The 17,603-nt window shown below is 35.4% G+C and overlaps 1 protein-coding gene across 1 annotated transcript in view; it reads left to right on the top strand.

The window, feature by feature from the left end:
* The window catches only part of LOC150108538 (tyrosine-protein phosphatase 69D-like), a 655,365-nt gene that overhangs the window by 625,828 nt on the left and 11,934 nt on the right, over positions 1 to 17,603 (top strand). The window contains exons 25-26 of the mRNA XM_090390483.1: positions 1,102 to 1,230; positions 10,348 to 10,508. Of these exons, the coding sequence (XP_090246609.1) occupies positions 1,102 to 1,230; positions 10,348 to 10,508 (290 nt within the window). The remainder of the gene's footprint in view (positions 1 to 1,101; positions 1,231 to 10,347; positions 10,509 to 17,603) is intronic.

Below are 17,603 nucleotides of genomic sequence, written 5' to 3'. Positions count from 1 at the left end.
AACTATTCCATACCAACTGGTTGAAATTTATATGTATAATCATAGTTTTTTTTTATTTTTTATTATATATATATGTATATAATATATATATATATATAAAAAAACATGTTGCTCTCCAGCCCAATTTAATTTTGTAACCTAATAGATGATAATAATAATAATAGGACTCTAGCTTTGATGTAGTAAAGGTTTTTTTTTGTTTTTTTTCACTAGAGGTCAGGCCAATAATTGTTCTAATGGTTGGTCAGTAACTTTAGCAAACCTTGTAGATTGTAGTGCAGCTTGTTTCTCTGTATATATATGTATGCTCCAGATGATGACTTTGATATGAAGGTCGAAACATCGAGTGTTCATTTTGGTTTATATTAAACTAAAGTTTTGCTCTAACACGGTAGTTGTCTCCATAATTTTCCATAATGTATTCTGATCACCGTGTAAGCATGGAAGAAAAAATACCTAGAATAGATTCAGTTCTGTAAGTCCACTAAAGAATGGAATGCATCACCTGAGGTGATGCATTCCATTCTTTAGTGTGATGGTGATGAACGTACAGACTGTGGATGATTTTAAGGAGTGGTACAATAGACTTTGTGTTCACCAGTGTTAACCTCCTGTGATAAGTCTTGTGACTCCATGGGAGGGGGGGGGGATAATAATAATAATAAATCAATGCTCACCAATCATGCCATTTTTGCCAGAAATGGTAAGGCTGATGAGACTATGAGACCTAACACAAAGTTGACTATTGTTAGGTTGCTGCTAAAGCAATTAGTTTTGCATTTCTACCCAGAATGAATTGGAATTGGAGAAAGGAAGCCTGTTTGAGTTGTGAACATTGAAGTCCTAAGAAAGATACTTACTGTTTGAATATTTGGGCTGTAGAATATCAATCTTCAGTGACAGGTAGTCATAGAAGTTAGTATAAGCATCAGAAATTGGGTAGGAAAAGAACTGTATCATCAGGCCTAAAATATTCTTAGCATTGGTTCATAAACTTAAGCATTATGAGATGTTAATTATGATCTACTAATCATTAGTGATAAAAAATAAAATAACTGCAAATTAGGCTATATTATTTTGAAACTTCATTTCACTTTTCAGGCAAAATGTCCTCAGTACTGGCCAGATGAAGGAGAAGAGAAAGATTATGATTCAATTAAAATTAGGCTGGACAGTACAGAGAAAGGAATTTATTATATCAAACGACAGTTTTCAATTACAACAATGAAGGTAACTATCAGTTAATAAATTTAAGTTTAATTCTGTTGCTACTTAATTTTGTTATAATTTCTCTTTATTATTCATAATACCAGTAAATAAGAAAAGTTGTGTCATTCTTCTTATATGTAAAAAAAAATAACATTTTAATTTGAAAATGGAATCACGTCCTTGAATAATCTAGAGAAGAATACATAACGTATGACAGTAGAAAACTAAAACACCATTGAAACTGATGTTCAGGTCACCTCGAGCTGGAAGTGATGCTAAATTTTACATACCAGACATTGCAGAGTCTGAACAAAATTGCGTGCATTTTGGTGAAATTTTATTGATTAGTTATAGGTGAGACTGAGTATTTAGTAGTTGTTGAGGTTGTTAGTAAGTTTTGTTGAAATTTTTGTGTTATACAGCTTGGTCAATGAAAGCAAAATGGTGATGAGTACAGTAGCAACCAGATGTGCACTGCAAAAATCTAATGTGGTGAACAATATAGATGTTTTGAAGATGCTATCAGGAGTACAGTGTATATACTTGGGAAAAAGTGGAAGATGTGTTTTTCGAGGAATTGAACAAGAGAATTGAAAGAATATGATTCTGCAAAAAAAAGTGTGATGTTTTGATGGACTGTGAGGCGTTAATTGAAAGTGGAGAATGATCAGTGAATATTAGGTGAAAGAAGAAAAACAGTTAATAAGGTAGAGAATGGTATCAGCCAGAAAGATGAGTGCAGAGAATATGATTGTGAATATGGAAGAGACTGAAAGGGTAAAAATGAGTGTGATTTGGGCATGACTAAAGGAGCAAAAGTGAGTGTGATTGAGGGGACAGAATGACTGACAAGGTGAAAGCAAGAGTGATTGTCAGAATACTGACAGCAGCAAAGGTGAGAGTCATTGCCGATATGAAAGTGAGCCCAGTTGCTGGAATGCAAGCTTCAAAGAACAAGATGGCTAAAGTGAGAAAGACCAGATGTGCAAAATGAGATTTGACTTCAGCAGATATGAATGAAAGAGTGAAAAATAAAATGAAATGTAAGAGCTCTACTTTATGGAGATTCTGTTATCAAAAGTGAGATATTTAAAATTAGTGGATCAGATTGCACAAGATATGTTTTCTAGGAGGAAGGATGAGCCACCCACTGACTGATGATTTGGATATGAGAATTAACCATCCAAAGATTAGTAGTGGTGGTGACAGATGTAAATAATTTGATTGAGCATACGGAGAATGTTAATATGGATATCAGATTACTGATAAGACTGAAAGATTGCAGTGTGGTAGGATGGATATAATTGATGTGTTGCTGAAATATTCCAATAATTAATTGAGATGGTGAACAGAAATCATGAGTAGTAGGCTAGTAGAACTGTGTGAGATGAAATGGGTGTAATTCATTGATGCATGGAATGCATTTGAGGTGCAAATGGAATTGTATAATAGAGATGGCTTGAATTTAAATAGATATATAGTGTGATTATAATAAATTTTTACTATAAAGAAGATTATAGTAAATATAGTAATAGCAGAGTGGAACAGGTGAGACTGAAGTGTTTGTGAATGGAGTAGAGAGTAATGTATGAGAGATGAGATTGTGAGAAGAAGAAGAATGCAATCTGGACAGGGAAATGGAGCAGGATCAGGTGGTTATGGAGATACAGTGTAAGAAGAGTGGTTTCTGTAAGGAAGCAGTAATGAATACATGGCATAATATGAAATGCATGGAGAGTAGTTAAGTCTGGGAAGATATATGAAGCAGAAGGTTGTAAAGGTGAGCAAACATAAGCAGGCGTGGACAAGTTACAGGTGATTGGTTGCATGGTAAAACTGGCTATAGACTAAGAAATGAATTTGGCAAACTGAATTTATTCATCTAAAATAGTTGGAATAAGTGAAACATACTTGGATGAGAATACTATCCTGACAGGAACTAAAATGGAAGGGTGTGATGTGTTTTGCAAAGATAGAAAATGCATGCTGTAGGGGGAGGAGGAAATGCTGCTAATGACAGAAGGGGAATTATTTCCACTGAAAGTCGAGATATAAGGAGAGAATTAGTGCTTTAGGTTTGATGCAGTATGGTATGTGAGGTGAAGATTGATAGGATGAGATATTTAGTTGAATGTTGCTATAAACTATGGAATATAGAAAGTAGAGTGAAAGAAATGTATTATAGTTACTTGAATGTAACTCACACTTTTTTCCTCCAAATTAAAGTGAAAAAATCGTGGTGCAAGATATATGTGGGGATTTTTAAAAACTAAAGTTTTTCAGGGAAAAACTAAACTGACGTTTATAATTAAACCCTCAGTATTCATTATAATTTATAATTGCTCACATTATTTATAAAATGAATGCGTTTAAATTTTAATTATCAACATTATTTAAACATTGCCAGTTTTTAAAAAACTCTTGGTAATTATTTCTGGTGCAATCATGTCCGAAGCTCTCAAAATCTAGTTGTACAACAGTTCTAATGATGGCTCTTAATCTTTCCTGCTGGAGTTTCCATTGGCTGCCATCCACTCTGTGTAGAATTTTTATATGTAGTTCTTGAATGGTTTGTTGACCTATTCATGTAAGACCACCAGGAATAATGGCCGGTCTTCACATCCAAAAGTTGTTTTACAGATTCAGATCCTAAAGGTCCCTGGAAATTGTCCCACATAAGGCGAGTCAGGTGTTGAAATAAGCCACTGGCTGTTTGTCCCAAAGTGTTCTAATCCAATCTTGAACTATTGTAGTGTCCATCACCCTTTTTCTTGAACTCTTACATGAATTCCAGGGGGAAATTTCCCCTTTGACATTGTTTTCCTTTTGAATGTTGCATAAGGAGAAAACTTTCTTCCATCTGCAGTAATTGAGAGCATGATTGCGCATCGTGATTTTTCACTTCCAGTTGTGAGCATTATTGCACTTTTTTCACCATTTTCTGTTGTTGTTGTTTGGTGCATCATGTCAAAATTGAAGGGGTGTTTGATTGGCATTGATTGATTGCTTGATAAACTTTAGGTTTCCAGGGTTGAGAAGAGTGACAATGCTCACCAAATGACTTACATAGTGATAAATTATCATCTTGCAATATGGTATATACTCTCTTTTTGCACTCTTTCTTTTCACATTTCCAATACATTTTTTAATCATATTTTCTGTCTATTCGGTAAACATTATTATTATTCCTGATACCTCCAAGGAGTCCGAAGACTCATCGCGGGAGGACATCTTCAACTGTCTCTACACCTTACCTCTACTACGAATCAACGCCATCTACCGCCCACCTCCAACACCACCACAACTAGTAATTTTTGTCTGTAAATTGCGTGTGTTCTGAAGGGCCGATTTGTATGTATGCGGGATGAAAAACCCGAGTTTCTGGGAGAAAAAACCCTGCTACCTCCGTATGAGATCGGCTAACTCACCATCGATTGAAATCGACCAGATAAAGATTCCTCCCGTCGCGACGAGAATCGAACTTAGGCCAATTCCAATCGAAGGGCGCAATGTACCGTCGTTCTTCCAATTGCACTACGGAGGCGCTTAAACATAATTCATATCATCTACTAATTTGAAACTGCAGTGACTACTTTTCACTGTATAGACCATTATAACAGAGTTAGTGCATAAAAATATTTATCAAAGGAAGCACCCAAGCAGACTGTCAGTTAGAAAGCTTAATTTTAAAGAAATTACCTTCTTCTAACCGATTGGTTGGTTGGGAAGATTAGCAGATTGTTAGTTTAATTTTTTATGGCAAAATGTCTTATGCTGTAAATGTTTACAACGAATTTTCCAGCCACAAAAAAAAGAAGATAGTGGTTGAGAGAACACAGCCCTATGGAACCCAAGCATTCATTGCATACGAGGGTGGTCTGAAAAGTTCTCAGCCTAACAATGAAAAAAAGAATTTATAATTTCAAAATTATTTTTATTTTTCAACATAGTCTCCCTGAAGATTAATACATTTATTCCAGCGCCATTATCCCGTTCTCTAGTGGTTCTCAGTAAGATCTGCAAAATACTCTTCTACAGCTGCAATCACCTCTTGATTCGAAGAAAAATGCTGACCAGCAAGGAAGAGTTTTAGTTTTGGGAAGAAATAGAAGTCAGAGGGAGCCAAATCTGGAGAATAGGGTGGATGTTCCAACAATTCATAGTGCAGATCCCTTAATTTTTCCATTGCCAAAACACTTTTGTGGGCAGGTGCATTGCCCTGATGAAAGATGATTTTTTTCTTCTGCGAACTGAGTCTTTTCTCATGAATTTTTACATCTAGTTTGGTTAAAAGATTGGAATAATATTCCCCCATTATTGTTTTAGCCTTTTCCAGGTAATTAATAAACAAAATGCCTTTAGCATCCCAAAACACTGATGCCATGACCTTTCCTGTTGATGAAACTGACTTTATCTTCTTTAGCACTGAACAACCGACTTCTGTCCACTGTTTGGATTCTGGTGTGTAATGGTCAATCCAAGTCTCATCCACAGTAATAAATCAATGCACAAAATCAGTTTTATTCTTGTTAACATGCTCCAAGCACTGTTCAGAGATTTTCATGCAAGTGCATTTTTGATCTGCTATGAGCAAGCATGGTACCCATCTTGCACAAAGCTTTTTCATTTGCAATTCTTTATGCAAAATATATCCTATTCATTCTTTTGAAATGCTTATAGTCTCAGTAATTTCTCTCACTTTGACTCGCTGGTCATCTAATACCATATCGTGCACTTCTGGTGTTGTTACACTTTTTGGACATCCTTCACGTGGATCATCTTCAAGGCTGGTATGGCCATGTTTAAGCTCGGCAGCCAATTTCTTAATTGTTGAAAACGAAGGAGAAGAGTGCCCATAAACTTTTGTGAACTTCGAATGAATTTCTTTTTATTTAGAAAGAATTTTATAACAGCATGATACTCAGTTTTATCCATTTCAAGGGATACAGGCAACACTTTTGCTTCAGACATCTGTATAAAACAAACTACTTGATAGAATGACTTGCAATTTCACATGGATGCTTATGACAAATGTTCCAACTTAGAAAAAAATTCTTTCCAATAGTGTTGCCATCTATGGCCGAGTCCGAGAACATTTCAGACCACCCTCATAGTTAGAAGACAAGAAACCTTCACCCATCACATGTAGTATACATCCAGAAATCTGTCTGCAGAATTCATAGAATAGGTCAAATGATAAGAGCTCACTTAATAAACTTTTTTTCAGACCCTCAATCGCCTTGGTTGACATGGGTAAGCATATTCCCTGTTGATTGACATTGGCAGAATTCATATTGGAAATCATTTGTATTGTAATGCATTTTGAGTAATGACAGGAATGATGATAGAATTTTAGCATTAGTTTTAAAGTTATTTCATGGCATAGACACTAAGTAATAATAATAATAAACATTTTCATTGTTTCTCTTAAGAAGTGATGGAATTAGTGTGCAAACTGCAATTAGTTACATTAAAAATGTAGTCTGCAAATGTCGATATGAAGGTGAGATAGTGATGTGTAAATAAATTTTTGAGGGTCGAAGACTCACATCAGTGAATTTGGCTATGTAGTCTAATGTTTAGATACATTTTTAGTGCATGTCAACCATTAGCATTGTAAAATACAATTAACCTCTCCAGAAAGAGACCCAAATTAAGGAGATTTCCTCATTTGCTACAATTTACATAGTAAATCTCTGTGTAGTTTCCTGATTAATGCCTTTACAAAGGCTAGCATCATCATGATATGTATAATTTTCTTTTGTTTAACTCAAGTGTCAGTTTATTGCATTGAGTGAGTAAATTACTAAATTAAGACCTATCCTTCCCAAAAACATCTTGTTATATGTAGATTCTCATGTTGTTATCTACTCATTCTCAAATTCTTGCCTTTAATAACTAACTTTTCGCTTCTTAGATTGACATTCCATATTTTACTGCCTTTTGAGTCTCCTTCATGTAAAAAAAGCTGTCCCCTCCTTTTACCCACTCTCTTTAGACTCTGCAGTTTGAAAAATTAAAAAGCCTGGCTAGAAGTACTGCTAATTCTCATTCTCTTGCGACACACAGACTGATATTTAGTTCACCTATGGGGCATAACGACACAAGTTCATGTCATCCTAAACCCTTCCAGAGGTTACAACAACAGAGGCTGCTACTCTTATCATATTAATTCCCATTAAACTTACTACATAGCAACATAACTCCTTGAGATTTTATTTGATCTGCCTAGATAATTTCCTCTTTATCCTTTTCTGTAAATTTTTCTAATTCTCTGCTGACTAATATGAAAGACAAACATAAATTATAGAGTCATTACAGTTAAAATAAAGCTCCCACACAAAGAACCAAAACATCTCAAAAAATACCAATAATATATTGGAAAAAAATTGCAAACAGTAATAAAATTCCAACAAAATAATAGAATTCCATGTAAAACAAAAACCTTTTCTGATTGACTTTATCTATATCTAGGAACTAAATTCCATCATTGGAGTGAACACACCACTTACAGATATCTAAACTTCATGTTATTATGTTATTTATTGCTGAACCTTAACTGGCATCCTCTATGATTATATCTCGCTTAACTTTTCCATATGACATCATTCAGTGCCTTTCACCAGAAGGATGGGACTTGTGTATTTATCAGGCCTGATATCCCATGTCAAAGGTTACATATATCTGGAATTTCTTTTATATGATCTGCTTTGTGCCAAAGTGAGAAAGATTTCTTTGCTTCGTTTTGTGCCTTCATTTACTGGTCTGCCATTCTCCTAACCATGATGATTTTATTGACCTTTTTTACTATTTATTTCTGAAAGTCCATTACATATAGTATAATTGCCCTAACAGTGAAATAATTCTCCTTGGATTAACATCCATAATTTAGGCTGGCTTCCTTTCTCCAACTTCCCAGACTATGCTGGAAGAGAAGCTGAACTTATCAGTAATCATTCACCAACCCACCAGAATTCCAGATAATCTCATAATTCTCCCATTCTGGATCTTTTTGTAACTGTCTCTTCCTCCAAATACACAGTTGATGTTTGCTCTCCTCTTGGCAATTCTGATCATAACCTTGTCCATATTATTTTTTCTGCAGTCATCCTTCTCCAAGTCATTCTCAGCCTCATAACCTACGTCACTACAACTATGCTGATTGAGATGACTTTCAGGAAGGATTTCTGTGCGTCATTTACATGGTCTGATTATTATTTCCACTCTTCTGATCCTATCAGTTGCTGTGATCTAATTAATTGCAATTATTCTCACTAGAATGAGTGCCTTTATTTCACACTCCACTTTTGACACTTTATCCTAGGCTCAAGTTCTCCAACAGTTGTGTTAAAGCAATCTAAGCCAAAAATTCAGCACACATCCAAGAACAGCTCAAGGCAAAAACTCAAGCTTCTCACTCAGCTGACGTTCTGTAAAACCTGCAAAAACAAATCATCCACAAGTTCAAAGCTGACTTTTTACAGGTCATATGCACTAGCTTTGTCTTCTGGCAAAGCTTTCTGCTTCCTTGCCGTGCAAATCTCCTCCCGCTATTCTGCAAATTACTCAGAGTATGTCTGTTTGATCTTTTGGCAGAAGGACATCAGAAGAATACCCAATAGTCTTGATATTAACAAGGCTCCTAGCTTCAGATGGTATTCCTCCATTTGTACTAAAAGCTTTGGCTCCAGAATACCATCTTGTATTACCTCTACAAGCTGTTATATTTATCTGGCATCTGTCCAGCAGCTTAGAAGCTTTATTTAAGCATGTTCCTGCATGTCTTTTCTATAAGTATTTCCATGGATGCTGCTTCACTGCACTGGTTACTACCATTTTCTCACTTATCTCTAATCATATACGAACATAAGCAACTTCTGATCAACACCCATACATAATTCAGCTGCAGACTTATCAAACCACTCATTCTCCTCCTCCTTCATTCCATATACTTTTGCTTTTTTGGAACAGTCTTCCCAATAATTGTAACCTTCAGCTCTGCGTGAAACAGAAAGAAATTCCTTTTTTTACTGTAACCACTTGTCCCTCCCCCCCCCCCCCTCATACTGTTGTGTTACAGATCTTGGGACATCCTGTTTGTGGGACTGATTAAAAAAAAAGTAGTTAAAAAAGGAGGCACACTATTCCTCCTGCACAACGTCTATATTGATTGATTTGCAATCATAATCCTCCTTACTTCTTATTTCACTTCTATTATACTATAGCAGTAGATATGCAATCTTTACTCTTTCAGTGTTGTTTTTATTTTATTTTTTTTTTTAGTAACTTTTTCACATCCTCTTCAGTTGATATTTTTCACCTTTATAATCAATCCTGCCTGGTAGAACTATCAATGCTTTCACTTTTCTTTTTTTGCCTTCTAATGGTGTTGCTAACATCTTTAATCTTCACTCCAGAAAAACACAATTTTATTGCACTGCTATCAAGGACATCCTCATTGTCATACAATGCTCTCCCTCTCACCATTCTTCATTTCTCTTTCCTCTGGTATGCTGGTCATGAGACTTCTCCAGTCATTTAAGTTGTTCACACTTTGTCCTAATGAAAAACTTTGTGAAAGTTCTGTATTTCTTTCATTACAGCCATCTTATCATTTCCCCTCATTTCTCACCACTTTTTTCCAACTTCATCCAACTCTCTCTTTCTCTCTCTCTTCATTTGCATTTTGTTCACCTTCATTCATTCTTCCAACTTCATTCCTCTCTACATGCTCCCTTCCTCTTGCATTTACTACTTTCTTTGTCACCGTAATTAACGTTCCACTATTACCATTTTGTCATGACTTGCACTTTTGGCATATTCTTTCACTGTGGTTACCATCCACAAACCTGCCACCCTCACTCCTGAATACATTGCATGCTCTCTCTCTCTCTCTCTCTCTCTCTCTCTCTCTCTCTCTCTCTCTCTCTCTGTCTGTCTGTCTCTGACACACACACACTCACATTGCAAAAGTCCCAATTTATAATATTATCTTGACTGCCATTACCTTGTTGCACTCCTGTAGCATTTATGCTACTAACTCATTTTTAACGTATAAGATAAACAACTGTTTTAGGGAGGAAATAATTTTAATTTAATTAAATTCAATCATCACTGCTTGTTATTTTCCCCTTGCAGGCTAGTGATGAGCATGTGGTCACTCAGTTTCAACTACTTGAGTGGTCCTCATTGGCAAGTATTGTTCCAGATAACATTACTGGTCTCATCACTTTAATTGAAGATGTTGAACAGAATGAAGATGAGCAAAGTACTAGTGGGCCAGTAACTGTCCACTGCAGGTATGTAAACATAAAACTATTAACTTTTTTTTATATATTTCAGTTATATATGTAATCTGACTCTTGGCATATTTCATACTTTCTGCTGACCTTCCTACATTTTCAACAGCATGGCTGAAACACAGAATTGAATATCAGATTTATATCCAGAAAGCAGAACTGAAACAAAAGTATATAGATGAGTTGCTTTATAACCTCCATAGCACAGTCAGTAGCAGTGCAACCCTTTGGTTATAAAAGACCCAAATCAGAAACCAGAAACCCCAGCTAGGATACTAAAATCTTTTAAGTGTTTTTCAACTGAAAGTGGGTTAGCTAATCTGATTGAAAGTGTAGAATTTGTTAGATGAGATGAACTACCGTAATATAGCATTAATTGAGATTTATATAAAACTAAGCTACTCGGCTGTAATAGGCCATTTATCCTAACATATTGTTGGGAAGATGAGTAATCTGATCTCATCCATCTGCACAAAATACACCTCATTATATTAGTTTGTTTAAAATGGAAGTTTCCACTTATTTCCATACCAAAATCTTATTTGAAGAAAATGTTTATGATCACCATACTATTACAAACCTTCTCTTTTGAGGAAACTATCTTAGTAACCTATAAATCACACAATGTTGTTACCAGAAAAACGTATACACTGTTGCACTGTTACTTATTGAAACCACTAGGTAGTTTCAATAAGTAATGCCCACGTTACTTATTGAAACTACCTAGTTAATTCAGATCCTTTCTGTTCACTTAAAGTGTGTTTTTCATCAATTCCTCTTTAGTATCTCATCTACACCTATGCTTTCTGATTCTTTATCTTCTTCAAATATATTCCTGTCCATACTTGTTGTGACTTCCACTCACTATCATCTTTCTCATAATTTCTCTACTTTTCACTTATCATACTGTAAAAGGAATAGCAAGATAGCTTCCAGAAAATTGGCCATACTTTTTCATCCAAGAATTACTTTTTCCCTGCCTAGTTGCTTACTCTGTGCAAATCTCAAATCCACCCAACTTTGGACTACTATCTTACATTTAGGATGGTGCACCTAAGACCTCTCTGAATATTCAAAAAATAACTGTTCAGTTGATTGATGCCTCTCTCTCTCTTACAGACTCTCTTTACCCTCTTTCTCATAGATGTCTCAGTGTCCACATTGTTTCTCTTCTACAGATATTTCCATGGTCATTGTTTAGCAGAACTAGAATCCATTATCCCCATTTCTGATAAGCCTTCAGGAACACAAGCAGCTGTCCAGCATTCTTTTACAATTGAACTTCAGACTCACCAAACCTGTTACTCACAATCGTCTTTTATTACATCCACTTCAGTTCTGTGGAACAGTCTACCCCATGAAGTATTTCCCAAGAACTACAATCTCCAGCTCTCTTCAAAAAGAATATCAATGAATTACTTTGTCCTTGATCCCATTCCACAAAGAGCATTTATTTGCAATAGGTCTTGTGTCTGGAATTGGTATAAAAAATTAATTAATAATTTTTAAAGTAATTAATTTAGATATCCAGAACATTTTCTGGATTAGAGATAGATGTTGACAGTTTTTTTCATTGGTTTTACAAAGATATGTGCATTGCATTATTGGATACTAAGGCATAAACTTTGTTTGCTTACACTTGGTGATAAAGGATGAAACCAAGAAAATAATTCTTGGGATCTTTAATTTATAGTATAACCAAGTGAAAAAAACTTTCAACATCTATTTCTAATCCAGAGTATTTTAGTAATAAGGTGTGAAACCTTTTGACTACTTGTATATGAAAATATGACTTCTACATTACTTCAACTTTGATATCACTTCTGGGTCTACCTCTCACTGATGAGACCCCAATAAAGGTCAAAACTGGTCTGTGTAGTAGCCCTCCCATAATGCATGGCATTAATACATGCCCATAAGGATAGGTGCATTGCATTATGGGATACTAAGGCAATTGATGTGAAGTCATTAACCTGTATATACAAGTAGCCCAGTCATGAAGTTACTTCATTCAAACTTTGTTTGCTTAAACTTGGATAAAGGATTAAACCAAGAATATAATTTCTAGCATCTTTAATTTAAAATAGGATGGGTATTGGTGATCATAGCAACAGAACTGCAAAGCATGATCATAATGAAATGAAATAAAAGGCAGGTAGCACATTTGAGCCAACAGAATAAAATATATAGTTTGTTAGCAAAGGAAGCTATAGATAGTGTTGGCAAATTATCTCAATGTGCCAAGGCAGATAACTATTATTGGGAATAGTTTGAAAAGAGGAAAAGCGGCATGAAGAGGGGGGGGGGGATTATACAACTACTGAGAAATAATTACCCAAAACAGCATATGAAAAGAGATGCAAGATATTTGAAGCTGCTGAATCTGGTGATAGCATCAAAAGATTTGTTCATAACCAGTTGGCCATTTCCATTTGACTGAAGAGAGTGATTGGCAGTCTTGATATGGGGAGATGGTTTAGCACGCAGAATTTACTGTTATAAGGAGTATATGAGGAACTACAGAGCTGGTCTTTATGGAAAATTCAGAGGGGCAATTTTGAGTTATGCATGGGGGAGAGTTACAAGTTAGAGGGAAACAGTATTAGATTGAATATCCAGAATAAGGAGGATAAATTAGATTAGGGTATAATGAATGATTAGCATTATTAAACATCAGCTGCAACAAAAAAAAAATGTTGTAGAGGTAATATAAGGAAAAATGTGATTAGAATTCATGAGATGCAAAACATAGGCAGAAAGTGACTACTGTGGTAAGGAATACAAAAAAAAAATTTTTTTATTAATTTTTTATATCTATTTTTGCCTTTTTTTCCAGAAATAATACCTATAATATTATTATTATTGTTATTTTATTCAGGGCCTTGATGGAGACTCTAAGACTCATCATAGGCAGCCCATCTTAGACAACACAAAGTCTACCTCACCACCTTATTGGGCAATGTATTCCATGGTCCAACCACCATCCAGACAAAAAAGTCCTCATCCTACTGCTTCCATTTGTATCTTCAAGAGATGGCTACTTGTCCTTGCTCATTCCCCTTTTTATACTATGCAAAAGATCTGCCTGGTGTCAATCTTGTAATAACCTAAAAATCTCATTCCAACAAATATGACAAACCAGAAAAAAATGTGCAAAGCATACTAGAATCCACAGTAATAAAAATTCCCTTTTGCATTCATTTCACTAACATCCGTGGCATAAATGCCAGCATAAATGACATTGAATTATTAAACCTAAGGTGTTGGTTTACATGCAGCGAACGGCCCGTGAAGTTTTAAGTGGGGCACTTAAAAGGCATGGGGAGCTGCCTATACAAAATAATTTTTAAAAAATTATTTTTTCCTAATCAGTAACCAAAATAAATCTATAGATTTATTTATTAATAAATTTTACTAATTAGGAAAAAAAGAATGATTTTTTAAAAATTTTGTATAGGCAGCACCCCCACTTAAAATTTCACGGGCCGCCGCTGTTTACACGCATAATTAGATTTAACAGAATCAATGCAGAACAGAGGAAAACACAGGTTTAATAGTTCCTATATTTTTATTTCTGTCACAGAAATATGCACCATTAAAATTGTAATGACATACTCAAAACACACAAAACAATAAGCAGAAGAAGTTAGACTAGAAGCCTTAAGTCCTATGGGGTGGGGGGTGCTTTAGAACTAACAGTCCTTAGCTGTTGGGTCTAAAGCCTAATAATTAATATTTCCCAAATATTGAGAAGTTTAACACAACCATATTTATTTAGGTTAGATTTTTTTTAAATCTGCTGCTAATTCTAAAAAAAAAAAGTCTTTCAAGTTTGTATTCTGTGCAAGGTATCCAAGATCATAGCTCGTATGTTTTTTGTGTTCTCCAAGGCAGATGTTGCCAAGTTTCCCAGTTTTAATAATAATAATATGATAAATTGCAAGAACAAGGATCTTTGTAAACACTGGGAACAGAAAGAGAAGGAAGTTTTATATTTTTATTTATTTGTATGGAGTTTCCTCCCTTTTCTCTCCTGTCCCTATTGGGGTGAGTTGAGCCCCTCTCATGGGGGGTTAAGTATTTATAGATCCATGTGTGTTCATGAGGCCGGTTTGCCTGCTTGTGGGATGAAAAACCCCCAGACTGGTGAGAAAACCCTGCTATTCACGCCCAAGACCGGCTAATTTGGCTATGGCTGAGGAAGATCCTTAAGCTCTGAACATCGCCGAACCTAGGAATCAAACCTAAGACACTCCTTTCCCAGGCATATGGTTGCAAAGTGCAAAGCCACTAGGCTAACTGTGCAGGCTGGTCTTATGCTCTCCTAAGGAGAGCATAAGACCAGCCAGCTTCAAATCAGTTTTTGAAGTTTTTGAAAGCTATGCATTGTTTATATTTCTTTGCAGTTCTGGCTATTTTTTCTGAAGTGCCATGTTATAGGATATAGTAATTGCATTACTATAATCTGTTTTGTTAATATTTCTAGCATTGTAGCCATTGGACAGGAAGGTATAGGAAATAAAGGAAAATTTGGTAATGAGGAAAGCCTGGTTGGAACAAAGGCTGGAAGCTCTGTTGACGAAGGTTTTAATAAAGAAAGAAAGACATCCTTAACTACCCATGGCATGAACATACTATAGGCTTCTATATAAATCTATAGTATGTTCATACCATGGGTGGCTAAGGTTGTTTTTTTTCCCTTTTTTTTATTAATTTTATATACTTTTTTGTAATTTTTCATTTATTTTTTACATAGTCAAAAAACCTTGCTATAGACACCAAAAATGAAACTTTTTGCAAGTTACTTCATGCCTCCAATAAGTGAGATGGTGATCTCACACTGAGCAATAAAATTTATCTCCCACCTAAAGGCATACACAAACATCCATGCTGATGGCAAGATTCAAATCTGCAGCATTATGTCAACCACTCAGCCAACCAGGCCAGATTATCAATCTGTGTCTAGGTGAATTTTCTGTAAATAAACAGAAAGAAAGGTTAGCATTGGAAAGATGTCTGATTATAGTATCTTGAAAATGAAGGCTATTGTTATTTCTTTTTCTGTAGGGAACTAGATTCTGGGGTTCTGGCTGTTGAGGTAAAGGAGGAAAAGGTCTAATGCATCTGAGCCATGTGGCCAAACAGAAAACATATCAATCTTTCTTAACCAGATAGAAGGTTGTAAATTGGCAGTACTAAGCATGGTTTTAAGCAATATGGAAATGATGCAGAGGACCTTAGTGTACAGAAATAAAGACACTCTGGTTTCATTATATAAGGACTGATCAGGCCTCATATGGATTATTGTGCACAGAACTGGTTACCTGGTTTTTGCGGTTATGATGATATATTGGAAAGGGTCCAGAGAAGAATCATTAAGGTGGTAAATGGTCTTTGGGATGTGGGATATGAAGATAAATTGAGGGAATACAGTTTACAAAGCCTTGTGGATAGGATTAAGACAGGGGATATGCTTGGGACATCTAAGTTGGTAAAGGGTTGTTACCAGGTTAAAGTTGAAAAAAAAAATTCATAGAATGGGAGAAGAGTGTAATCAAAGGGACATCTCTGGAAACTGTATAAGGAGGGTGCGAGTGGGGGACATAAGGAGCAGGTTCTTTGCATGGAGAGTGGTTGATAAGTGGAATGCATTGCCTGATATTGTGGTGGATGCAGATACATCATGTAACAGTATGTACCTGCCACAACAAGTCTTTTGATTAATATCTGTCTATTTTTAGGGAAAGACAACATATACTGTTATATTAATTAAAAAAATTTAATTAATACTTCTATATTTTGGTAATGTTACATTACCATCTTCAGGGAACATAAAATTAATAATATGTGCACGCAGGCACTAACACTGAACAAATATGGCTGAAGACAACAACTGAAATCGGTCCTAGAGTCCTAAAAGTTCAAACACTACCTAGCGGGTGTTTGAAGTTTATGTACAAGAAGTCTTTTGATTCCATGGAGGTCTGGTTTATATTGCCTTTTTATTTCCGTGTATACATATATATATATATATATTACAGGATTTCATTGGTTAGACAACCATTTTCAGGCTCTTTCACCAGCAGCCATACCAAGTAAAATATTAACAAGAGTTGATCCACATTATTATTATTATTATTATTATATAAATGCTCAAGTTAGTGAGGGAATTTTATCCAGAGGGGATTATAAAAAGTGTACAAGGGAAGAGGGAAAGAATCAGAAACCATCCCTGGAAGTTGTGTAAGTGTTTATTGAAGAGGGGTATGAGGAGTAGATTTTTGCATGGACAATTGGCAGTGAAGGGAATGCATTACCTGAATACGTTGTTAATGCGGGGAGTGTTAAAGATTTTAAGATTCAGTATGATAGATTTGTGGCCAGTTGAACAAACCTAATATCATTAATATCAGACCTCCATGGAATCAAAAGACTTGTAGATAAACTTCAAACACCCATTAGGTGGCACCTTTTAGGACTCTAGGACCGACTTCAGTTGTTGTCTTCAGCCATATTTGTTCAGTGTTAGTGCCTGCGTGCACTTATCATTAATTTTATGTTCCGTGAAGATGGTAATGTAACGTTACCGAAATATAGAAGTATTAATTAAAGTTTTTTAATTAATATAACAGTATACGTTGTCTTTCCCTAAAAATTGACAGTTATTAATCAAAAGACTTGTTGTGGCAGGTACATACTGTTACATGAGGTATCTGAATCCACCACAATATCAGGCAATGCATTCCACTTATCAACCACTCTCCATGCAAAGAATCTGCTCCTTATGTCCCCCACTCGCACCCTCCTTATACAGTTTCCAGAGATGTCCCTTTGTTTTACACTCTTCTCCCATTCTATGAATTTTTTTTTTTCAACTTTAACCTGGTAACAACCCCTTTACCAACTTAAATGTCTCAAGCATATCCTGTGTCTTAATCCTATCCACAAGGCTTTGTAAACTGTATTCCCTCAATTTATCTTCATATCCCACATCCCAAAGACCATTTACCACCTTAATGATTCTTCTCTGGACCCTTTCCAATATATCATCATAGCCGTGAAAACCAGGTAACCAGTTCTGTGCACAATAATCCA

This window comes from Typopeltis vanoorti, chromosome 3 (genome assembly GCF_054136105.1).
Source record: "Typopeltis vanoorti isolate ZY-2024b chromosome 3, IOZ_Tvanoo_1.0, whole genome shotgun sequence".
NCBI classification, from domain to species: Eukaryota; Metazoa; Arthropoda; class Arachnida; order Uropygi; family Thelyphonidae; genus Typopeltis; species Typopeltis vanoorti.
This window is presented reverse-complemented; position numbering and strand designations above follow the sequence as displayed.